We start from the raw sequence: 27,253 nt of genomic DNA, 5'->3' as shown, positions 1-27,253 counted from the left end.
TGGCTGAGAGGGGGCAAATCCATTTGAAAGATTTTTTTTAAAATCAATATTTTTCTTGTCTTTTCTTGTCTTTTTCCCCTTTCTTCAGTTCGTTTTTTCTTTCTTCCCCTTTTCTTTCTTTTGTGACCAGGGTATGTATCCCCTGTGCCCCAAAATCCGCTACTGAGTTGGGAAAGGTAAAGCTTAAACAAGGCGTGCTCCGGTGCCCCACTGATAAATATAGGCTATATAAACCAAACTATGTAGCTCGACTTTACAAGTGCGTCGTTCCAGCGAATCAGATCAGTGAACGCGCGGACACCCTCGTGCGCGCGCGCTCCGTGCAGTTTACAACAGGTGCATCATAAAGTTGCATCGTAAAGTTACTCACACTCGGAGTTTAGACCGTATCTGGAATTGACGTATAGGCCTAGTTGGAATAGTGCATTAGGATCAAACCGAACGTAAAAGCTTGGAGATACCTACACAAGACGGGAAGAATCTAATCGAAGGCTCTCGTCTAATTCTGTAAGTAAATCATTTTTCTCACTGTAAACTTGATACAAAATGTTTGTCGGATTTAGACATACATCCCTAAAAGTTAAAAACATTTTTTATTTTTATGAATTAATCTAAACATGTATTATTTTTTAAAGAATCGTATTGTATTGGCAAACTTAAGTAGAACAAAGATCTTTTTTTTAAATCGTAAATGTGCTAAGAAATGTTTATGGCAAGTATACATTTTTTCAAATATATACTTTTGTATATTTTTCGGTTTGCAATGCTGTGTGTGATTGTGGCCCCAAAGATTGCAATTTATTGAGGTAAACGTTTCAACGTATACATGAAATTTGTTAATATTTTCCAAGTTTGTTGTTTGTTTAATACTTCTTGGTCTATATACATGTAGACCTACATGCTTTTCTTTAAACTAGCATTAGTCCTATACACAACCACAGTATAACGAAATGACAAACTAAAATTGATGCCTCTATCTATTTCTTACTAAATTTAACATTGTGCATTATTATCATAGCGTGAGAGATATTTTATGCTGAGTATACCTACCTTAACAATCAATACCTGAAACTATATTGAAAAGCGTAAAACATTACATCCCCCACGTTCATTTTATATCAAGAGCAAGGCATGATTGCAAATGAACAGTATTTGCTTGGTCCAAAGGCTACTTTTGATGTCTGATTTGTTGTCATTTGATCATCTGCTATTGTTAACAATCGTTCGGTACGCAAGTAAAGCAAGATATATTTGAATGGGTCCTCCCCGCTTTCATTGTGCGTTTTTATGGTTGAGTAAATAGTTTCCAGTCGTATATAGAGTGTGGTTGCTGTTTCAAAGGCCTGAACAGTTCTTAGCTACGCCTACGGTACAATAACACCGCCTTTTATCGGTGACTAAGTCAACATTGCCCAATTGTCGATGGAATAATGTTGGAAGGGGAAATCCCATACGAAACGCTTCGCTCTGAAAGAAAAGCCCATTGATAAGCAATTTGGGTGTCGTTTCCAATTAATTAACATGGTTAAAGTCTAGAGCAGCACCTTCATACAATTTCTCGTTACAACTTCCGCTTTTGGTTTTACCTAAAGTGGATTATGTTTCTCGTGCAAGCTGTACACGCTGTAAACATGGACTTATAAAAAAAATTACTAGTAACATCATCCCGCCTGTGAGTAATGGATAACGGGTGTTAAGTCATTTAGAAGCAACTTAAATTATCTAGCGTTAATAGATGAGAGACAGAGACTTAGGAAGTATAACCCCCCCCCCCCCCCCATCTCTCTCTCTCTCGATCTCTCTGATTACTACAGTCTATACAATTATATACACAATGGATTTGTTTTATTTATGACGATCGACGTGCAGCAATGAACAGAAAGGTAAGGATATATTAAGCGTAGACGATGATCATGTGATATTACTGACATTTTTCGAAATAGAAGTAGCAACCACTTATTTATTCTTTTATTACAGTCATTCTTTTTTCCCTCTCTGTCTTTTTGTCAATTTTCTCTTAAAAATTTAGGCATTTACCCTTCGTTAAATACCACGTGCAGTTTTTAAATGTCGAATGTGAAAATAACTTTACTGATTCGTACGTTTGTGAATAAACATTAGCTTTAAGATGTTAATATTTTCTTACAATTTTCTTTCCATCCGACTTGCAGGTCCCTTCAACCGATGACGGGCTAAGCGATAAATATTTTGGAATTTTCAGTACGGCTTTGCAGCAGCTTATGTGGGCTGCAAGAGTGCTTAAAAACCCTCTGAAGAAGACATCTTACATGTGCATACATGAGCAGGAATGGACTAATTTGGAGATTCGTGCAATCAGCTCAACTACAGGCTATCGATACCTTACAACACCCTGTGTTGGTTACGCAGACGACATCATAATTTCGCGCCATTGAGTCATGAATCTGCAAATTTGTTGAAACTTTCACAATTTTTTTATCTTCGTCCGTCGAGTTAAAATCAGCCATGGATATGGGCAAAGAGCTGGAAACAGAGACCTATCGAGAAGGATATCTCCAAAGGAAAAAGGGGGTTGGTAAGGTAAGACGAGTATTTCGCTTATTTTCTCTCTTTTGACGTATACGTCAGAGAAAGTTTTCAGCGTGCGTTGATCAATGTGATTACATCAGGGAAATCCCTTGAGTGAGTGAGGTATCGCTCGCATCTGTCTTGACGTCATAAAGAACATTGCAATAGTTTGTTCTCTTCGGTGTAGTCTTTGTAAAGGTGGTTGATACCCAACTTGGAGGACTCACATTAATATTTAACAAATATAATCTGGATCAACATTACATGTGCGTACATGTCTGTCTCTATAGTGATATATTCTATTCTATATAAGTCCTTCCTTATAACAACCATTTGCTCTCTTATCTCAACTTGGCGTTTCTTTCCTTCTTTCTCTTCTCTCCCTCCTCTTTTCAATGTTGACCATATATACAGGGTATACATCTGCCTTTAATATCCGTCTGCATTAAAAACAAAACCCAAAACTAATTCTCTATTCATTTCTTTCTCGTTCATTTTAGAAGAAAAAAAAGGATGAAACATCGAAATTTCTATGTTCCATCCTTTTTCCCTTCTATTTTTTAAATCTATTATAGGCCATGTTGGACAGTTTCCATATCCAGGTGATGAATTCATTATTTACATGTAAAATATATATATTCAGGACGCATATAGGCCTTTACCACAGTGATACTCCAACGCGCAAACCATCTGTGTAAAAACATTAAATTATCATCAGCAAATGTAACATTAAATTTGGTAAAGCATGTAAAGCTATGTACTACGTCTTAGCATGCTTATTCGTTTAGATTAATTGTTTTTAAACAAGTTTCCAGTGAACGAGGTAGGTTGTCCTTTTGTATATAAAACGTACTTGTAAACATAATGTGGAAATTTCCGATTTTGTAAACATTTGTGAATGTGAATTGTAATTATCAAACACTCAAAGTGTTAAAAGTGATTTCACCTCAACACAGAATCCATGTTTAAATCGGACAGTTTTATCATTGTTAAACACGTATTACATAATTTACTTAAAAGCCATAATCTACTCATTATTTCTCTTTGAGAAAAAAAGAAGTTAAATCATGTTATAATGGAACACCGCGACAGTTGACAACTCTTTTGAGTTTTCTACTTTTGACCGTAAAAAAAAATAATTCTCATTTCTGATTAAACGTTTATCGTCTATTATAATTATTTTCTTATATTGCTGTTAAATCATCATTTTATATTTGTCATTTCATTTTAATATTTTATGTCCTGTCTTCCAATATTTTAATCATATTTTTGTTTATCCTCTTCTGCTTATATACTCCCCCTCTCCAATGGGTCATTTCTCTCATTAAATTAAATTCAATTTTATTTCATTCAGTCAACAAAAACACCATATTATAACAATCAGATTTATTACATAAAATAAACATTAAACACATATTGGCAACCTTAAAGGAAACATAATCCTTATAATATCTAAAGGTTGACCAATTTTCTACAATAAAAAGTATGAAATATTCATCTCACCATCAAATCTTGCATGCTGAAATCAAAGTTGTCAAAAAATGAGTCATTCATGAATCTATTTTAAAAATGAGAAGCTAACCAAGTTTGACAGGATCCGCTCCCCTATACCTACAAGAAATATATCTAATGCTTGTTTCGCCATCGTTTCCTATAACTTCTGATGAAAGTCGTGAATAATTCTTCGCTTTAATACTGGAAGTCATCGTTAGTCATATCGTTCAATAGAGATTTTTTGTTTCCTGAAACGTTGCTGGATTCTCATTTCGTTCCCCATCCCAGCCTCAAATGCAACCCCCTGTGCATTTAATAACCATGTAAAAACAATAGGCAGAGGCAGAAACAGGGTTCTCTGGCAGACAGGGAAGGGGAGGGGGAGGGGGCACAAGTCTAAAATATTCTGAATTATTTGTCATGCGGCAGATGGGTTGTTCAGACCAGCCTAAAGTAAAGAAACGAACCGAACATGTCTTTAAAAAGTTTAATCCATAAACATTCACCGAAAAACACAACTTTAGTCTTTACGAAAAACATGAGACCGTGAGTTAAATGCAAGTCGAAGTTAGTCAGAACAACTTGCTCGTAAATGTTATCTTTCGTTACACATTTCCCAAATCTTTTTATCGATATTTCATCTTTTTTAATTTTCATATATTCCTTTAAGCATGTTAATCTTTCAGTTTAATTTCCGCTTTGATTTATTTAACTTGACTAACTTGACAAAGTTTAGTCCAGCTTTAACCCCCTATTTAGTGGGTAAAGTTGTTCCAGTGCTTTATGGAATGTCGAAAGTTATTTTTCTTTCATGGAAATACATGTAACAAGATTCTGTAACTAAAGAGACAAACAAAAAGCAAGTCACATTGAAATTAATTCCTCAATTTAATTTTTAATTTGATTCATTTTGCCAACCGTTTTGTTGCAGACTTTCAGTAATTTATATGGGAGGAAAGGGTTGACTCTTGGCTCCCCCAAAAGTGTTCTAATTAAATTAGCAAGGTTAAACTTGTCTACCTTTGAAAACACTTGCCATTCTACAATCGAAGCCAAAAAAATTGCATGGGTTTTGTTTAGGTCTTTTTCCTTATGTATTGAAAATTTTGCCTCATTTTCTGAAGGATTTTTTTATTGACGAGAAATATGAATCATGGTTGCCCCTCACATAGGGGCAATGTCTGCATCGACAAGGGCGTCTCAAAAATATCTTAAATAAAGGGTGGGGGCAATACAGTTCGCCAACAGTTTTGCTGAAGATATTCAACAGCAATTTAAAAAAGACAAACATTACCTGCGTAATTCAGAGAGAGTTGTTACATGTATAAGGAAGGGAGAGTCAGTGACAGGCAACTTCATACCACAACCCGTTTTGGCAATGCTCTAATAATTGGTGACTTAACAGATTCATATCGGCCTTGAGTGGAGAGAAAGGTCAATTTATTATCGAGAGGAAACGCCTCTCAATTATTAAATTCTCTTCTTCTTCTTTTTTGGTTAGGGGGGGGGGGGGGTGCGGCCTCTCATCCCGCATCTCATGATTATTGAAATGTAACACCATAATGAAAAAAATAATGTGTAGTTTCCAGGGGCTTTATATTCATTGTCAAGTTTGATTGTTTTCAAGTTTTCACATGATTAGGCCAATCTTTTTCGCCGCCAGCTTAGTGACACATCGCGATTGTCACCAACAAGCACATTCAATTATTGCATGGAATTATAGTCATGTACACAAAATGACGGGATTGAAACAAAAGGAATACATGTTCTCCTTCACGTTTTTCTCACTTAAGACTTAGAGGAAAGTTATGAAACATTCTTACTATTATATTGTTTAAATAAAAAGCATGGATTGTTTTACATTTGGCTCGGCTGGTGTTCTTATTGTTTTCGTGGTCCTTTATACAGCGTTGTGGAGCAAACTGTGCAGTGCTCTGTAACTGCAAGAAAATTTAAAATTTGCTATTGCAAAACCAATTACCAAATGGTTATGATTGAATATTAATTAACAGAGCAACATTACAGAATCGACGATAATAATATCATATACAAGTTCTCGACTCAATCCAAGGGTGTCTCGAATCCCATGCAGCCCCGGCCGGCACTAACGTCCCTTAGCATACTCTCCACCCAGGTGTAAATGGGTATCGGGCTGGGATAATACTAATTGCGAGGCCTTCTGGAAGAACAGCATTGAAGCCGATAAGACTTTCATGGTAAAAATAAATATCATCATTATTATTATTATTATTATTACTGTTATTATCGTTATTGTTATTATTATTATCATGATTTTTTTTCTTCCTGTTATTCTATACATGTAGGCCTACATCATAGACTTATAGTTTGTCTCTTCGGTCTGAAAGATTGACCTGTACATTCCATATATGATTTATCATACTTCCTTGAAATCCATGACTTTTTCATTGACTCGTATTATGACAAAACAAAAGGACTACACTGACATTAAAGCAAAATGGGTGTGTTTCTGTTTCGTATTCCTTGAAATAATACTACAGTATTTTTTTTACGATGCCCTTGGAAAGGACAAATATGGAGTGTTTGCAAGAGTGCGCCAACTCGAAAGCAAGTGGTTTAATTCAAGATAGAAACTGCACTTAGTCGTTTGTTTAAACTTATAACTGGAACAAAATCATGGCAGCGAATTTGATATGTTTACATCAATGTAAAAAGGGCTTCACGTAGATACATATAATGTGTGACATATTGTTTTGTTTTTTAAATTCGCCGTATGCCCTTTAATAATGCATGCAAGGTTTTGTACAGCAGAAAAAGAATCATGGCAACGATTATGATATGTAACAAAATATAAATACACCGATGATGAGGTAATATACAAATAATCTACTGCAGGATAAACAATTAATGCAGAATAAATTATAGTCATGTTATCTCGACATACGATTCCCATACCAAAGCTCAAAATAGTCTTGCAATCAGCAGTTATACGGTCTCACATAGAAGTAGTTATTATGGTTAAACAAAAAAAAAGTATCAATATCATTTGGGGATTATAATTGAAGAGCATTTCAATGAGTACAATTTATAATTACGAATATTTTTCATATCATTCATATATATTTCACATCCTCAACAGAAACACTATATGTCGTTAATAAGGATATTAAATAAATATATTCAATGTAACAAACCCAACATGCTGAGCATGTTAAGTAATGTTATCGGTGTCTCTCAGCTTTTGATTTTGTTTCCTGCTAGAAATTAAATATTCTTTTACGGCAGGAAATACTTGAACAATCCTTGAATAATGAAACATCCTGTCGCAATTAGATTAAAATTACCATGATTACGTGTGGAAATATGAATAATGATTATTTCCCGGAACGGTGACGTAATCATGCTGTTCCGGGGAAATCCCCATATAATACACTAGGTATATCCCATCAGCATTGTGTGGCGGAAAATCTCAATAGATATAATGTAGACTGTTACCCATAACGTGGAAATAAAGTTGTCTTATCTCTTTTCATGAAGTGATTGTGAGAATATGATTTATTCTTGACACACATATTTTATATCCGAACTCTGAATTTTCTTCATCAATCAATCTAAAGAGTCATATAAACTGGTCAATAAAGCTACGAGAGGAGAAACTATCTATCAATAATAAATCATATATTGTCACAATTATCTCATTAATTTTTTATTTTTTATTTTTAAATTCCATCTTTATCGGTAACAGTATATAGTTGCCGTAAGTGCATGGCAAACAAAGAATAAATCATGTATACAGACTTGAAAGAGATAGATACTTAGTATTTTTACGACTTATATGAACCATTTCCTAATAATGATACTAATCATGATAATGAACTGATCCAAGGCTCATACAATGTTTGTGTTATTATAAATCAACATATTTCGAGTTTAAGGTTGAATTAGAATAGCAAACAATTACCTTGGATAGTGCGTTACATATTATGCGGGAACACTAATAGTCTACATGGCATAAGCTCATAATTATGATATCAGGTTATAGGGTAAACTAAGCTTAAACATTTTCTTTAAATTACTACTTTAGTTCATATCTGTAATTTTATCGTAGTCTTTACTAATGTTAGATGCTGCTTGTAAGTGTCGGCTTGCATGGTGATGTAGATATACAGGGCGTATCATAATAAAGGATATTGAAGTTTAATGACGATTTATATGAAAACTATAGATTTCATAATCAAGCATTTTATGTCTGTTGTAAAGGACAGAATGTCCTCTTGTTAATGACACCCCGATCATACTACTACTGTCACAGTTGACTGAATAACAAAGCATTGCTGTCCACCGTGTCAAAGGTGCACTGTGCCAAGTTTGATAACATTTCCTTCTTAGACACATAACCCACTCATTGTTCAGCATTTCAATATGTCTGGGCTGACACAAGCACTAAACTTAAGAATTTATCTGTGAATGCTAACTTGTCACAGTGCACCAGGGAGGTGAGACTTTAACTCACATGCCCTGAGTGCACCTTTCACATGGTGGACAGCAATGCTTTGTTATTCAGTCAACTGTGACAGTAGTAGTATGATCGGGGTGTCATTAACAAGAGGACATTCTGTCCTTTACACAGACATAAAATGCTTGATTATGAAATCAGTAGTTTTCATATAAATCGTCATTAAACTTCAATATCCTTTATTATGATACGCCCTGTACAGTAGGTTTGCGGGTGCACCATGTGTGAGAGAGAGAGAGAGAGAGGGAGGGTTGAGGAGCCCTGAAAAGGACTCTGACTCAGTAATCTTTCTTGGGGGTGTGGTAGTCCTGAAAAGGACTATTTGTTATCTTTCTTAGCATATAGTTCTAAGGAGAACTATAGCGCTTGGAGAGGATGAGTAGCTTTACTAATGTTGTTGCAGTGATTTCGAAATGGTCTATAACTTTAACCATTTTTCTTGGAAAATGGAAAATCTTTCCCCCCTTAATCTCTTAAACTATCAAATTGATAAATCGTTCATTTATTCAGATCATGTCCAACTGTTAATTAGTGTAGGCCTCTATACAGAAAATGGGCAAAACTGTTAGAATGATATACACGCAATGCTGATCTCTGTAATAATAGGTCAAGTGAACTTATCTTTAGAACTGGGTCTACTGATTACCCTCCCTCAGGGAGGTGAATCTACAAGAAAATCATGATCTAAATCGGATTGAATCACTCTGGTCAAATTGTCATTACGAATTCTGTCAAATCGATTTCAAAACCTTTAAACAGCTTACAGTATAATGCATTATAAAGATGTACAATAATTCAGGAGGACGCGTGCATAGACGAGTCACTTCGCCGGTAGCTCGGTGAGCTGCTTCCGGCCCCTTCCCCGGGGAGAGAGAGCTGGTTGAGTCAGCCCATCCTGTATGTATAGAGTCACACATGTATAGAGCTCATATATAGTTGGGACCAGGGATTGGGTGATTTGGGGAAGGGGGGGGGCAAAAGTTATCAATTTGTCATACAACTTTCATTTTCCTCTTCACGGTAGTTGCAGTAGAAAGAATTTACTGATTGCATCCGACGGTAAAACCATTCGGCATATTGCCCTTAGTCTAACTTGCCTATAACATAAAAATACCGTTAGGTTACGATTTTTTTTATTTGGGGGTTGGGGGCGAACCTGCATGTGGGCATAAAATGTCTTTCATAAACTTATCCAATCTTAAAGTTGTGAATATGCTTTCAAAGAGATAGAATTAGATGCGATTCAAATCACTGATTGAAATAACTTGGGCCTTAATCCACAAGAAATGGGGTACTGCATTTATTCTTTACAAAACCTATTTGTCGGTATTTTACAAAGATTTACTTACTCATAATTTTGGATTTAAATGTATACATGTATTATCAGACTTACCTGATCTTCAATGGACCAATTTCGTTACTATGTACAACGGGAATAGAAAACACTCCGATTTTATAACTTAATTTCGTAGTCATCCATTCATGGAATAAAAAGGAAACTGGAATATATTTATTTATATTTCGTGGAAATATAAGTTCTATTGTTTCGTAATTAATCGCAGAAAAATGTTGTCTCACTTGGTGGAAGGTCACGTTTCCTTTCAAACTAAACTATTTTGATATCTAAGTTAATTGCTTCTTATCATTTAAGTGTTATACTTCATCATGCCTATTCAAAGAAAATAAAAAATAAAGAGCTTTCGATAGTAAAATAATGTAATATGAAAGCTTCCCTTTTTGGTAACAAATTTCTGCGATCTTACACTTAGCTTCCTTCAGGTGATTATGAAAGTATATTTTTGAACTAGTTTTTAACTATGAATACCCTGTTGATCTATATCTGTCAGGCCGATTACGTCACAATGGGTTCTTCTTTGTGAATCTATGGCTGTCATATTTTTGTACAATAGTTGTTGATCTACTTGTATTAATTCGTCTAATGATCGCAAGCATCGCATTCTATTTCCTTGCTACGATGACTCTTTCAAGAACAGCCGCGAGTACCATTGTCGGTATCTAACAAAATTCAGTTAGAAAATTAGCCTTGATTGTCAATAACAATTATACATTACCAAAAAAAGGATAACGTCTATGTTGAATTATTAAAATACGATCAACAAACCGAGCCCGTCGTTGGTGCAGTTCTACGTCAGAAGTCACTTAATGTGACAGTGTACAAATGAGTAAAAGCAAAATGAAATACAAACACTGCGTTGAATTAATAATAATACTCGGCATTTATATAGCGCTTAATACATCAAAGATGTCTCTAAGCGCTTTGCAGATATACTATTACCCCGGTCATTGGATTCAATACTTGCCCACACACACTGTGTGCACAATCTCCACTCCCTGGGGAGCATTCCAGCCAGGCGTTATTTGACGCTCAAAAAATGTTTGACCAACAATGACGGTCGCATCCTACTGGGTACCCATTTAACACCTGGGTGGATAGTATCAAGTACAGGTCAATATCGTGCCGTGTTGGGATTCGAACCCTCGACCTTCGCATCTCCAGTCAAGCGCCTTAAACCACTCGACCACGACACTCCACGACATTACTGGCTGATAGGCAAACATAACGCAAAAATGACGCCTCATTTGCAATGGGTATTATAATTGGCATTAGATGTATATTTGTTTTTTTCAAAAATTCAGAGTGACGGTTGCCATGAATATATTTCGGATTGTCGCCTTCGCAGAGGTGTTGCCAATCGTTAAAAGTATCTAGCCTCGTTTTGTCACGACTTCCCAGCCGGTGAATCATGTTTGAGAGTTGTTTTGGATCTAGAGTGACAAGACTTAAACAGGGGTCTGATGTGGGGCCAACCAACTGGGAAGGGTGTGTGCAACTAACGTTTCATTGACTCAGATTCTAGATAACAAACTTTTCTCTCCTTTTTTTTCCCTTCACAAACCAGAAACTTTTTTCGCACTGTACTTAAAATCACACGTTCAGAAAATTGCAGTTTGACACACTGATACTGCACTTCCCAAAGAGTTGCCTCGGAAGGGAACATGCATGTTTGGGTGGGGGGGGGGGGCGACTTTTACATAACATATTGTAAAACAATTATTGATAAAATACCCAACAAACATGCATGTTTTGTTTTTTTACCCAACATGGCTACAATAATATTCTACCCATACGTTTTTAGAGCGTGTATGAAAATAGAATATTATTTCATTCATCTTTTGCATATATTTTTGGGGGCAATAGGCATACTTGAAAGAGTAGCCCCTCCCCTGTACCCTCCCCGAATGTTACCAATGTGCAGGCAACCATCACGTTATATTCGGGCAGTGGTTGATTGAAGATTTATTTACGTATTACAGGATTTAGTGCATTTTCATATTACAATATTACAATTTCAATTCATTAAAGTGTCAAAATGTTTTTCGATCGCAAAATGAAGGTATGACTGATGCATGTAAGAAGCTGGTTTTCCTGTTTAAATTAATATTTTGTTTCCTGCTTGAAATGGATAGTACGAGATACTAATACGGGAGCTTTATTATTATATCAAGCCGTATCATCACTTTCATAATTGTATACGTTTGTATTGTTACGATGAAACTTTGAAAGCTATAAAATAATTGCGTGGTATTTAATGACACCCAAGGCTAAAAGTGAAAAGAATGAAAGTAGGCCTAGATGATAATAACTCTTTCAAAACCTCGAATTTATTTTTAATATCCCTGCTACGTAGAGAAACTCACGAATCGGTTTCATCATGTCAATTAATTTAGAATCTTTTAAAGGGATATATCAACTCGTGCAAAGTGAAACATTTTTTTTCCCTGTGAACAAGCCCTGAATTGATTAATTTGTTTCGAAAGCATAACACATTGGCAGAAATTCATTATGAAAGTTATTTTCTTTAGACTCACAAAAAATGTAACGATATAAACCTAAGCTGATTCATGCAAAATGAAAAGGAAAAGAAAATCTTAAAATATTTTCACTGCACCATTCAGATATCATTATAATATTATATCATTTATCTGATAATTATCATATTATCATTCTACCAGTTACACCGAACTGAACTCTCATTCACATTTTCACATATGAACTTGAAGATGTATTTTATTTAAAATTCACGATTTGATTATGACGTCGTAGATCTTGATATACAATAAAGGAATACATTTCACATTTAATGTTGCTTTGTTCAAGTGTTAATGATTTCAAATAAATTATGTTTTAGGCATGGGATAAATAAATGACATAATATAACCTTATAATCATCCTATCAGAAGTTTACCGACAAAATCACAAATTGCCATTTTGGAAACTCTATAATTGAACTTAAAGAAATTAACTTTATAAAGGCAATTTTTCAACATCACACAGTATCACCTATAATTGTAATTATGTTCGGATGATGTAATACCTGATTATGATGTTTACACATTTCTATAGGAAACGCAGAAGGCTAGACATTATTTTTCTTGTCATTTTTTGTTATTTTTTGTAATATCCATTATCATTTTGTTCTTCACTTTTATATATAATTTGTTTCGTTTCAGAGTGTAAAGAAGCGATGGTTTTGTCTGAACCAAGATGCTTTCATCACATTTAAATCAGAAGATGATTCCAAAAAGAGTGATGTAAGTATACCCTCTCCGTATATCTTTCTCATCCCATTCATGTAAAACATTCCAGCTAGTCACTAGAGGTCCAACAAGCACACGGTACTCCATATAGAACTAATGCTGATAAGCGGGCATTAAATCCATAGCCATGAGCTCGAAAAGCCTCCCTAATTTCATGAAGGATGCTGATTCACTAGCTATTTACCTTTATAAAAAAAAAACCATATAAAACATATCTATTCTGTCAATGCCTGCTTAAAAGCATTAAATTAACTTGTTCTTTGGTTTGTTTATAATATTTATTGTTCTTTTGCTATTTTTGAAAACCTTGAAAGCCTCGATGTTCCCCTAAGATGTCTTTCCCCTCTTTCTTTTGTCAATCTTACAACTTTTTAATAATTGTTGAAAATTAATCCTTGATTGGCAAATGTGAAACACAATAATATTGATACTTCAACTTCCAAGCCTCAAAGGTGTCAAAATGTTCATTTTCATCACCTCATGTACCTCAGAACACGCTACACGCATTTCCTTGAATGATTATAATAACTATCATTGTTGGATTGCGATGAACAATTCAATGTAATGGATCTTAGGTTTCATCGAGATACATTTCCGGAACTGTAGATTAATCACAAAACCAAAATATGGTCAGGTATTATTTTAGGCCTTACTTGTATTGTGATATTCGACATTTCTCGTCGAGGAATATCTTTAAGGAAGTAAAGGTATATGCGTATCATGCTTACGGTTGATATTCTATCCTTCTGTTTGTTCGATTCTTATATTATCACGTTCTTTATCTTAGGCCATGTTTTATGAATATAAATAGAATAGACAGAGATAGAGAGAGACCGATGAGTTTCAGTTTCAGTTAGAAGGAGATAACATAACAGGCATTACATGTAATTTTGTTTTAAGATAAAAATATGGAGAAAATTAATCCCAAAACAAAGGTGAATCATACTTATATCATACAATACAATACAATAACGTCATTTCTATAGCGCTCTTACAAACTAACTGTTGTTTCACAGCGCTTTACATAAACGTTATCAAAGAATCTATTGTTGATCATGGTCGATTTGCATACTTTAAGTTTGATCAAAGACTAAACGAAAACATGCGTAAAACATGATGAAGCAAAGGTGAAATTTTATGCTAGATTCTTAAAGACTCTGTAAATGGTAATAGGTTAAAAATGCAGAATAGGTATGAGAAACAATATCAATACCTTTAGATGGGGAAAGGATGGAAAGTGTACAACGCTTAAAATGGGTATAGAAAGCAACACGCGTAAAACAGAAATAACAGAACGAAGGTAAAACGTCTTTTGAAAACGATGGCGGAAGAATCGAATATAAATTATGTCCTATATATACTTACATGAGTTAGGAGTGACCATAGTTTCCGTTTCATCTGAATAACCTTGCCTATCATTTATGGTTGCCATAGATACTTTTCCGCCAACGTCAATTATTCATCACTAAATTGATCAAAAACGCTGAGAACTGACGCAAATATTAGTAGGGGTTTACCCGAGTTATTCCAAATTGATCTCTATCAATCCTCCTTCTATAATTCATCCTCCCTATAAATCACTTTATCCGTACAGATCCAACCAGAACGGAAACGTGATTTGCAAAAAGGATATATAGCGATAAGTTTTGTCGCAACGATACGATCATATTCCGCTCTCCGAACCCCCCTCATCAAAGTATTTCCACATAAAACCAACGTCGACATCAAATTGACTAATAATTTATCCGTATTGCAAGTTTAAAATTTGTGTTAAAGTTGTGATTCAACTCAGTAAGAAATGGTTTGTACAAAACGTGGATAGTGCATGTTTTGCCTATACACGCATCAGAAGAAGAAGAAGAAGAAGAAAGAGTATTTAAATGTATATTCATCATATTAAATGTATATTGTATCAAATGTATACTAAAACAGGGCCCTATATGAATGTCAATTATATGTTGTTCCTATGTTCATATGTTGAAGCAAGATTGTTCATGTGCATATAAACAATTATCCTATATGGACACAATAAAAAAAGGAAATGAAATGAAAATGAAATGAATGTCAAATTCCAAACACTTATTTGAATATTGATTATAGTCTATCTTGAGTATAGAAAAGTGGCAGCTTTATCGAAATTGTATAAACAGGCAAGGTAATACAATGTAAAATAATCATCGTGCAATTTCCTATTTCATTAACATGATAAATGTAATGTGTTTTGGGATGTGACTTTTAATCATACAGCGCTTTAAATTCGTACATTATACCTCTGTCACATTGCCAAACCGACTACTGCGTTTGCCGTTCAGGGTACATTACTAAAACATTTTTTATTCTGTCTAGTCAAGGAGGTAGAAGACTCGACGGTTCAACGCCCCCCCCCCCCTCAACTTTGTTTATGTGTGGGTTTCGGAGGATCACGCCCTCCCTCAATTTTTTTTGGTGCTGAAGGGACAAAAAAAAAAATGTGCTCTTACCCCCCCCCCCCCCCCCCCCCCCCCTTTCATCGGCCGGCTGAGTCGTTGCAAAATTTTCCCTCAAAAACTTGAAACTTGAAACTACAAATTTTAACACCCCTTCCCCCCCCCCCCCCCCCCCCCCCGTACGCTACTGCTCGACGGTGTGACACAGGCGTTATGCATGAAAACCCATCCCCATTGTCTATCATGCTGATCATATAAAGCGCATGATTTAAATCCAATTCCCATCATTCACGATTTCACCGGTCATTTTATGCTCGAGGGACTCACTCAAGAAGAGATTTGGCAACTGAGAAGCTTTTTAATCCAATCCCAGATCAACAGGAGCAGGATGCGGCCAAACAAGACCCTGTTTTCAATCTCCCAATCTCCCCTCATCGTCCCCATTGTTCCGTTGTACCATATTAGTCATGAGAAACTGTTACATGGAGATAGCAACATGCGGTCCTTTGTTTATTCATTTCTAATATTTTCTGGTTGCCATGGCAGCAGGAATGTCTGGATGTGCTCCCGCTCGTGGATGTGCAGACGGTGAAGAAACAGAACACCAAAAATTACAAGTATTACCCCTTCGAGGTCATCACCTTGCAGAAGACACTAATATTCGTGAGTATTTCAAGAATAGGATCTTAACGATTATATAAAAGTCAAAGAAAGAGCGCACAAAGAGGAAGTACTATCATTAAGGTTGTGGGCGTCGATTTTTGTTTCAGTAGGGGGGGGGGGGGTCGGGATGAGGATCAGTAGCTTCCAATACTTGAAATTAGCTGTGAATTATTGAACAGAAAGGAAGAATGGGAAATGTGATAGTGGGCCAGATTAAGCATTTCGATGTAATTATACATTTGCATTAGGAAAAATATAATGATTAGGGGGCCACCGCTCTACGATGAGGGGGGGGGGGGGGGTAATTTGTCTCTGAATACGACAAGTGCACTTGCCTACGAGACTACAAGATCATCTATTCAATCAAAGGTTGATTTATCAACTTACTTTGTCTAAACATCTATGATCTTTCTGTCTTGTATTGTTTAAGAATAATGCACATATTAATCTCATGTTTTTCAAAGGAATTTTCAGTAATGTATAAGGCTTAAATTAACACAATGGCCCGAATTCACAAAGCAAGGTTTGAGCTCAGACCAAGGTTTGAGCTCAAACCTCCTTTTGTTTCGCCAAACCTCCTTTTGTTCTTTACAAACCAGGTTCGTAAAAAACGCGTAAAACGCGTCATATGACGTACGAAAACCAAGGTTTGTCGACAAACCTCCTTTGTGAATTCGGGCCAATGTGTTGAGACCTCCTCAAAACTGTGGATAAGACATTGTCAATAACATCACACCATCTTTGTTATAAGCAATTACAAATCAAAGTTTTAAAACATCTTCTAAAACGCATCTTGTATTCTTTAAATTTGATATTTGAATGTGACATGATTTCTTCTTCCTATTCTCCTTGTATAACTTTTTGTCCTTTTTAAAGGGCTATCTAAATATTTTGGACATCAAAACCATCATATATTTCATCAAAGGTTCTTATCTTGATTTATTTTCCAGTTAACTGACAGTGCATACGAACAGGACCAGTGGGTGAAAGCATTCCATAATGCCATGAAACTCCGAAGTTTCAACCGACAGAAGTCTGACGTCACATCCAAATATTCAAATGGCAAAGACAGAAGGTAATCATTTTTTAAGACTAAGACATGAGCTATATCCTGTAAAAGCTGAGGAGAGTTGTTTTAACCAGTCTCTTACAATACCAAAACTAACGATCTAACTCCTTAACTCTCTATATCCCCCAAAAGGATTTATTTTTTAAATGTAAACTCAGTACTTTTTATCATGTCAAACACATGCCTTTTGATAATTTGGGGAACGGAAAAAAGAATATCTGAAAGGAACACAATCTTGTGGTTTGTTTTTGTTATTCTTTGAGAATTAAAAGTACGTGTAGCAATAAATCAATAGGCCTATGCCCTAGGATTTAGGAAGAGAAGCAAAATTGCTATACTTGCCATTAACATGTTTCTGTAAACAGAAAATGTATGAAATATTTTGGAAATACACCTGTCACGGGTAAGAGAAAAAATTTAAAAGAAAATCAAAAGCGCAAGATATTATTTCATTTCATTTCATTTTATTCCAACAAGACTGAATAATTCCATCACTTGAGCTATATCAGACGCAATGCGTCTTAATGAGGAGTCACCCTTTTCTCCTTTCTATACAAAGTAAACATATGGATGACTGTTGAGTCATGTGTTATGAACCTATCCGAAATAATTATCACGAAACAACAAAAGAGAATAGATTGACATGAACACATATTTGGGAGTTTGGCGGGAAATGTTCGATAAAGTGCGCTTTATCACCTAATAATCAACGTATTGAATATGATTGCTAGCCTGCTTGAATCATTATGGCTCAGCTGTCGTTCAATTGGGATGGCTTATGTATCAATTTCGCACTTCCACGGGGCTGGATTAATATCCGAAAGGGGTGTATCATTATATCTTACGAGTTCATTACAATCAATGCGATGTTTTGATAACAGTCATGAATGCCTGTTAAGAGGCCACGCGAGGCGTAGCTACAGTACACAGTTGGGTCAGGGGGAACCACCCCCTTCTCAAACTGTCTATTAGTAAATGCATCGGATCTCGAAAATGGGGAGGGGGTTGGGTGTAACAAGCCTATTCTAGAAATGTATTTGGGCAAATCCGTTCAACCTGTACAATAATAATGTATTTGGGTTTAGGATGGGGAGGTGTTGGGGCCTCGGGGGTAACACCCCCTTTCGTGATGTATCGGCAAATTCATTCGATCCTCATCTGTTAATTGAATGGATGATCAGAGAGTAATGCCCCTTTAAACAATGCCGCTTGGCAAATCCATCCAACTCCTTATGCGTGTGCTTTTTTTTGTTGGGGGGGGGGGGGGGCTACATAGATAACTCACTAACCCCAAACTTATTTTGCCAAATTGTCGAACCGTACTTTTACTGTATGGTACATGCATAGAGGATCGTGGGTACCTCCTTTACCGCAAGATGTATTTTCGACTTATCAGTGTGTTAATGATAATGACACATTTAACCTCGTTTTTCACAATTAATGTCTTCCGTCGGTAAAGCCTCCCACACATTCATTCAACAACCCCTACCTCCTCGTTCAAAATATTCTAGTGACGCCCTCAAAGGGGCGACTTGGCGGTGGACCACAGATGAAGACGGAGTTTCTGTTGCCTTGTGACTAGGACTGTCTGATCCAATATGGCACCTGTTGGCAAGGGATTAGGTTTTAAACTCTAGTGGTTGTGACGGTGTCCACTTTGCCATCCTCAAAACTAATCAAAATGAATCATGTATTAGTCACGTGCGTGTGGCCAACAGTTTCACATCTCTGTACGATCAATGGGAGACTTTCATATAACAGCTTTCTGATGTCTCTTTCCATTTTGTTTAATAGGATGGATGGATGTGATGCATTGTTTTAAACGTGAAATTTCTTGATTCTATTTTTGTTGTTGTATATCACCTTGAAAGGCAACGTCATTTCAATTAAATTGTATTCCATCAAAACAATTTAAAAACACCATACATATTAGGCTACGTCGCGACGCGACATACTTGTTACACTCATCATGCTTGCGTCGCTTCAAAAAGCATGGAGAGTATAACAAGTATGTTTGTAGGTAGCAGCCAGAAAGGAAGTGACCCTCAAATTTAATTATATTATATTTTGTCTATAAAGTAGCCCATCTTAAATAAAATTAATACAGAGTTAAATTTAATCAACTCAACAAAACGCAACATTACAACGCACATGACTTATTCATATATTATACACGGGATTTTTTAATATAAATATGTACATACCCTCACAATAATGTAAAGTTTTCACTAAAGGATTACAGCAAATAAATGTAATTTTACAGCTTAAGATTTGAAAAAGCATTTTAGCATGAGTAAGTGTCTTTTAATGTTTTGATATTTTTTAATAAAAAGCAACAATTCCAAAGAGAAACATTCACATTAGCAGTCAAAAGAGTGAATTGCTGGGAATTATCGTACTCATGTAAAGATTACATTGTCAAAAGCATTACATTTAACTCTGTATTCAGTTTCCCAAACACACTAAAGGACTGCTAATCATTAGACCATTTCAAGGCCAGTCTGAAAACTCTAATGGCCAACTTTAACTAATAACACCTTTTTTCACAATGTATAATGTAATGTAAGCATATTTGTATCTAAGTATAGTTTACATCTAGCTCACTGTGCGCCTTGAGCAGCCTTTGGGTGGATATGTTGCGCATTATAAATGTCTTTATTATTATTTATTACAAATATTACATCATTTGGTATGTAAAAAGTATAAATATATTTTAGTAGCTTCAATGAATAATTTATACAGTTGTCAGCAGATCTTTAATATTCGTATGAGAAATAGAAGCAAGAATGTATAAGAATAAATATTTTTGTCAATACAATTCGATTCAATAGTTTTATTTCAAGTGAAAATAAAATACATTGGTTTGGTGTATGTATGTTAATTATTTTGATCTTCTTTTCCTTAATATTTATCTATCCTTATACAAATTATAGTGGTACAGGACTTGCCTCATACAAGGCCCTATAGCTTTTCTTTAAGTTGACCCATTTTTTTCATTTTTTTTAAAGTCCAGGGCATTTATTTAAAATGTATATCATTTTCTTGTTAAATTATGATGTATGTGACTGACTTTTTCAAAATATGTATTTTGAATTTACTTGAAATGAATAGTACAATTGAATTGAATATTTATTTCGAAAAATATGATAGTCAGCTGAATCAAAATACATGTGTCAAAATTTAATGAAGAATTCGTTTACTATTTCAGTAGCTCATAACAACTTTTATAACTTGTTCGTGATTTTCCCTTCACTTTCATTTTAATGGTGAATGATGTAATAAAAATGAAATTGACAAACTATTTTGTTTGATTTACAGAAGCAGTACCGGTGCGAGAAAGCTTTCTCATATAAAGAAGTACATGCAAGATAACATCCGACCCGGCCAGCAGCGAAAATCATCTGGTGTGGAGTGCGACCTCGGCGAAACACCCGACTACCAAGGTATCCCCATCGGGCCCATGGACGTCGAACATGATGACGTGTTCGAATCCAATAAATCAAAATCCTCGTCGACGACGAAGAGCCCACAGACTGTGCAATACGTCGCCCTGCATGGAGACAAGGTCGACGGCGGTGGTATGAGTAACAGCGGCAAGAGTCGGGCAAGCGATGACAGCGGACAGGGATCACACGAAGTCCGTAATTTGGACTCGACGTCGAGCGCGAATACGGCGTCGTCTGATGGCGACGTCGAGAGCGTGCCGTTAACGCCTCCACCCGTACCAGCGCCGGCATCATCCGGGTTAAGTCGATCGAAGAAACAACGCGTGTTCGAGGACGAGCAGATTTACGACGAACCTCCGCGCATCGACGAGGATATTTACGATGTTCCTCCTCGTGAAAATGAAAGTGAGGATGAACTCGAGAATGAAGAGCAGGAGAATGATGAAATGGAGGAAGAGGAGCGACTGGAAGATGACAAAGAATATCATTCATCAGGGTTGATCAAATCATCAGCTATGATCAATCTACAGAAGATCCTCCTCGAAGACAGCGAAGACGACGATGACGATGATATAGACGACAACGGCGAAGAAAGCGAATACGAAAACGTTACCGGCCAAAACGACGAAGATAGTTTAGAAACTGCATTAACCGAAAAAGGTGTCGAAAAATCAGCAGTAGATCAATTAAAAGATTTGTTAGAGAGTTTTGATGATCTCTAACAAGAGCTGGGACTAGGACTTTGGAATAATTTGATTGGAAAGCGAACACAAGAAATAAGGTTGTGACAAGTGTGATCACACGAACGGACTAGTGATAAATTGTTTGTATTGTAAATACTTATGAATGAAGGTGACGAACGATCCAAATATTGATGTTTGTAATTATGAGTTTCATTTAGCTTGACATGGCCACGAGGAGGATCCATGTGTAGGCCTACGAGGCGAGGTGGGAAAGGGAGGGGGGCTGCAGACGCCTGACGCTTTTTACAGGCAACCATCACCTCATTTTCAGGCAGTATGGTGTCCGAATTTGTTTATCTTGATCCTGTGTATTTAGATGACGAAGAAACATTTTACCATGTTATCATAATAGAGGTTTTCTTTTTTTCTCAATTGCTAGCAGAATTTTGGAACAAGATGGTTGATATTCGGATAAGAATCATCAGCCCCCACGCCTTCCCCCTCTTGAGAAAATGTGCCAGTACACCATGGGTACAAACCAGAAATCGCGATGTGGATTTAGTTAATGCTGATTTCAGAGACTTGCAAACAATACCAAATGCTCATGAAAATGCGACCATGATATGTACTTAAAGATTTAAACTGGGGGGGGGGGGGGTCAAGAGGTCAGGAATTGCCAATTTTTATTTTTTATTTTTTTCAATTTTTACTACTTTCCTAGATTTAAAGTGAAGCAAAAACGAACGCAAAGAATTTCAAAATCAAACTAAAGCAATTTCAATATACATGTAATGATCATAGTCCGAACAAGATTTCTAAAGGCAATACAATGTAATTTTGAATATTTTGTTGAGTTTGTGAAAGTCTGTGCGTTCATGTTAGATATTAAGGAGTAAAGACGAGGAATCGACCGGAGTCTCATGGGTTGACCACGTGATCACCAACACTTGGACACCGGTGGCTAAAGAGCCTGAAGAGGCTATAACTATTAAGATATGGTGTCGTATGATAACAATTCCCCAGAAGCCATTCAAACAATCGAAATAGAAACTGCACACGTAGTTGTTCTATAGTGGTACCGATACTAGCCATTGAAAGCCTGTGAATGAGTCCTTCAATACCTTCTGAAGTTCAAGTTTCGGTGATGTTATTTTGAGAATGTTTGTTGTCAAATCAAGCAGATGCTTGAAACATGAAGTTTCGTTGAGATGATCGATGGCTACTTTTAATTACCAAGTGGTTTCAGCTACGGAAGGGCACTAATCCCCGCACTAATTCGCTTCAGCATTAGCATATGACGCAAAACTGACCTTACTCATTTCAAAGGTAGTAAAATAATACACACACAAAATACTTCTTCCGCAGAACAATTGAACTTGGAGATGTTTATATACAGTTTTATCATTTACCGTATTCTGAACGAAATAAAATAAAGAAAAGGGTATATTCAATTGGTATTTCATGTAAATGGCAATAACAACGATCGCTAAGACTTTCGAGAAATCCACTCAGACAAGAGCAATACCGTATTGTATATCCCATGGATATCATGACCAGATTACGATTTACGACATTTTAATGTTGAACATTTCAATAGATGATGAAAAAGGCTATCGAAATTGACATGGGTTGACTGTTCGATACTCTTTGCAATGGTAATATCATGCTTATGATTTAGGAAGACTTGTTTGAATTTATTTTCATCATTGTTTATTAATGAATTCAATACATTGTACAAGAAGGGGATAATTTGTTTTTGTTTGCGTGTGCAGTGATGGGATGCACGCCTCCAACGAAGCTCATATTGTACGTTTTCTAAAATGATGCTGTCATTCCTAAAAAATAGTTTTGATTTACTTCTATATCATGTACATTGTATATATTGAACTATTTTCCGATCTTAATGTTAGATCAGAATTTCAGAGCATCTTGTACATTTGTATCTTACGTACCAAATGCTGCCAGTGCCATTATGTTTTATCATATTGGAGTACGCCAACAATCAATTGTTACTATATAAAGGGAAATACTGATCTCGGTCTACTTTCTGTTTGTTTTGATGACTAAAAACAAAGAGGGAAAACATGCGCAGTTTGTTTCTATCTATACATCATACTGCGCATAGTTCATGAGTTTTATCTTCCATTTGAAGCACAAAATGACAGCTACTGTAATTCAATCAATAAATGTAAATGCATGAATATCCCCAAGGGCGTTTCCATGGATATAGCTCTCTCCTAAAAATCACGAGTAGTCATTCCCTTTTCAATCGCCATACGAAAACCGCAATCATGGTCTCTCGTAAGCTATGTTTATTTTAGCGATAGCTTTGATATATTATTTCCTATAAAAATGGCCTCAATATCATGTTGGATGGGATGAGTTATGAGATAAATATATTGGATGAATCATTCACCAAGCCCCCATAAACGAAGCCATCTGTGATAGTATATTGAGCAAGGTTTAGTCGAAAAGTAAAATCAGAATCTCCTAATAAGTAAAAGCATACGTGGAACTAATTAAATACTGAAATGAAATTATAATCGATAATTTTCTCAAACTATTAGGCCAAATAAAATTATTTCGGTTTCTCCTGCTCCGTCCATTTTTCAGCCAGCCCCAGTATTGTTATTTGATATTTTTGTTCGGAAATGAAACGAATAAGAAACTGAGAAAATCTAGATATTAAGGTCGACACAAAACATCAATGTAACACAATTCCACCTGTTTTTGTTTAGCTCTGAAGTGCATGTAAAAATGAAATAATTGAATAAGTTACGTTTTTATTTCAACTGATGTATCAATAGCATTTTCATGTACAAGAAAACTATACCAAATAATAAATTGAATAACGGGAAACTCCCTCCTCAACAAAAATAATCAGGATTTACTTGAAAGATAATTCTTTATTGATGCTAGTCCACACTTTCTATAATTAAGTAAGCCATACCTATGCAATCAATATATAAAATTAATTCACATCAGTCATGACGTAAGCATTAAAGTCAAGTAGTGGCTTAATTCGTATTCGTTCTGAAACTAAGGGGACTTTGTCATAAGAACAAGAGTTTTATGATTTTTTCTTCTCCAGGATATAATAATTGTGAATGTATCACAACCCCTATATTGATATCAGTGGCCGTATATAATTTGATTACAGGTAAGGAAAAAAAAAAAACCTTTTCGGAAGTCCATCAGGTAAGACCAGAAGCCATAAGTCACCGTGACAAAATGGTTGGTATTCTTGAATGTTTTAAGCATCCCTTTCAAAAACAATTACGTTCAAATTGATTCTGAGAATCCAATTTCAAACCCTTCTAAAAATAAATAACTACTTCAACAACCTCGTCTAGTAAGGAAATAAATCATGAGTAAATAATACCGCAAGCAAATACAATGTGGTTGTGGTAATATCACCGGATTGTGCTTTATTGCTTATGAGTTCTTACCATGCATTGAAAAGTTTGTATTATATAGATTATGTGTATATGTATATGCATGTGTTATACGTTGTATATTCCCAAATGCATGCATGTACATGAAACTGTGTGTATATTTCATGTTATTCAATTTATATTTTGATTCTAAAGATTCGTGTCAAAAAATGAGCAATAAAGAACTTTATCTCAAATAATAAGAGTATGCAGTATGCATATTGTGTTTCGTTCGACAATTCCTGGTACAATATCAACACTATATCGAATAAGTAAATATATAATCATTTGTATAAAATGTTTTGAGCCAGCCCGAAAATTCGGCATTTCTTTTTTTGTGCAAAATAATGTGGAAGACGATACAAAAATAGAAAATATAAAATTGTGACAACTGAGATAATTATAGTTATCATAAAATTAATTATAATAATGTTGAATGGCTTTTCTTTTGAGGGACACAATGGTATATTACATTCGCTTTGAGAATTTTTCACTCGTGCCGACTCTTGAAATATGCTCATCAGCTCGTGCGATATGCAACCTTGTATCCCACTCACGGCCATTCAATATTGTGTAATTATTTACTCGCCTTTTAACGATTACAACATTAACTTACCGAGTTATATTGACATCAACGTCATTAATTTTCTGAATTTCCTATTAGTTCTTCAGTTTGGTTGACTATAATTATGATTTATCACATTATTGACACTCGGCAAACTCTACACACCACCAAACACACCAGGAGCACGATCCAACTTCAGGAGAAAGAGAGAGAGATAGGAAGAGCCAAATAATAAAGAGAAAGAGAGAGGGAGAGATACGAAGAACGAAAAAATAAAGAGAAAGAGAGAGATAGAGGGGATAGAGAGATAGAAAGAGAACTATATCCCCTCCGACTTCGTCGGCGAGGGGATAATGAGGGGGAGGGGGGGGGGGGCAGAGAGGGCCAGAGAGGGATATGGGAGGAGAAACGAGAACAAACTGCATACAGTCGCCCCCTTGCCTCCCACTCCGACTCATCCTTGAATAACAAGCAAACATGAGTTGTTTCAGAGAGCAAGCAAAAACATGGTTGTGCACACGCTTGAGCGCTCGACCCATTCAATGCTACTCTACATCTAACTTTAATAACAACAATTAATACATTTTAAATTGAGTAAGATGTGTATAATATTTTAATCAAAATTCATTACAAAAATATTCACAAGATATTTCTTTCATTACATAATTTCCCCTATAATACAATACCACAAATTTTATGAAGAAACGTACAATAAATCGTCATTCTGTATACAAAACAAATCATATTCTATAAATTCCAATATATGGACCATTATTTGTATTAAAACAAGCAATACAAAAAATACATATACAATACAATACGATGAATACAGTAATTCCATGTTGATTTTTTAAATGTGAAAACGTAAAAATTGGGAATATAAAGTGACATATCATGGACCCAGGTAATGAGGGGGAGCTGGTGTCGGTGGGGGGGGGGGGGGGGGGGGGGGGGTCGAGGGAGGAGGAAGAACTGAAATATTACATGGGGGGTCGAGGGAGGAGGGGGAACAGAAATATTACATGGCAAGACATACCTACATGTTGCAGGGAGGGTAAGAAAGTCGTACTATCTTTTTGATGTTATCTTTCCCCTGTCCTTTCTTCATATCTGTTTCTCTTTCGTTTTTTAAAATTTAGATCATGTGGCCAACCCCCCCCCCCCCCCCCCCCCCCCCCCCCCCCCCCACCACCACCCTTGACTATACCCTGAATATAAATGTATACAACTTATACATAGTAATCTCCTCTTGGATATGAATTTACTTAAGAGTAACTAAAAATACAAATACTACAATACTGGGATTACTTAAGAAATGAATATATTTCTGTGATGAATTTCTTGATAGTAAAGTAATGGTACCTACCAGTATTTAATAATTGAAGTGTGCACATAGTACTGTAAATAACTCATGAACTACAAGTGTGCACAGTATCATTACCAAATAAACAACATGATAAAAATGCAAGGTGTTGTAAAAAATGTATTACAAATACCCCAACCTCCTTGCCCGATTTGGCAAGCAAGATAATAAACAGTTTATAGACTACCTGCCTCTGATTTTTTAAAGCCTTTTATTGTTTCTACTTTAAAATGTCAAAAAAGCCAAATGTATTGATAAGTTTCAACCAAATTAGTGGCTTGTTTTACTGTCTCCGACTGAGAACTATGGAGGGCGCTATTTAGCTCTGCTGTACTTTGCCATTGATTAGGATGGCCCTGCTTCTGTACCAGACTTTTTTATTTTATTTTTTTAATTTATTAATTTATTTTTTTCATTTTTATTGGGTACTCAAAAAAACCAACTGGCT

At 35.7% G+C, this 27,253-nt stretch overlaps 1 protein-coding gene across 2 annotated transcripts; it reads left to right on the top strand.

The window, feature by feature from the left end:
- The first annotated feature begins 356 nt into the window (after nucleotides 1-356).
- On the top strand, nucleotides 357-25,080 carry LOC115923663 (ATP-dependent helicase FUN30-like). 2 transcript variants are annotated; one of them, XM_030984812.1, is made up of 6 exons: nucleotides 357-507; nucleotides 2,172-2,559; nucleotides 13,070-13,150; nucleotides 16,132-16,245; nucleotides 17,196-17,320; nucleotides 20,633-25,080. In XM_030984812.1, the coding sequence occupies exons 2-6, from the start codon at nucleotides 2,485-2,487 to the stop codon at nucleotides 21,480-21,482; spliced, it is 1,245 nt and encodes a 414-aa protein (XP_030840672.1). In that variant the 5' UTR covers nucleotides 357-507; nucleotides 2,172-2,484; the 3' UTR covers nucleotides 21,483-25,080. The 2 variants fall into 2 exon arrangements, with proteins under 2 accessions (XP_030840672.1, XP_030840671.1); XM_030984811.1 differs by having other exon boundaries at nucleotides 16,129-16,245.
- Nucleotides 25,081-27,253: the final 2,173 nt, after the last annotated feature.

This window comes from Strongylocentrotus purpuratus, unplaced genomic scaffold (genome assembly GCF_000002235.5).
Source record: "Strongylocentrotus purpuratus isolate Spur 01 unplaced genomic scaffold, Spur_5.0 spur5_scaffold_14, whole genome shotgun sequence".
In the NCBI taxonomy this organism is placed as follows: domain Eukaryota; kingdom Metazoa; phylum Echinodermata; class Echinoidea; order Camarodonta; family Strongylocentrotidae; genus Strongylocentrotus; species Strongylocentrotus purpuratus.
This window is presented reverse-complemented; position numbering and strand designations above follow the sequence as displayed.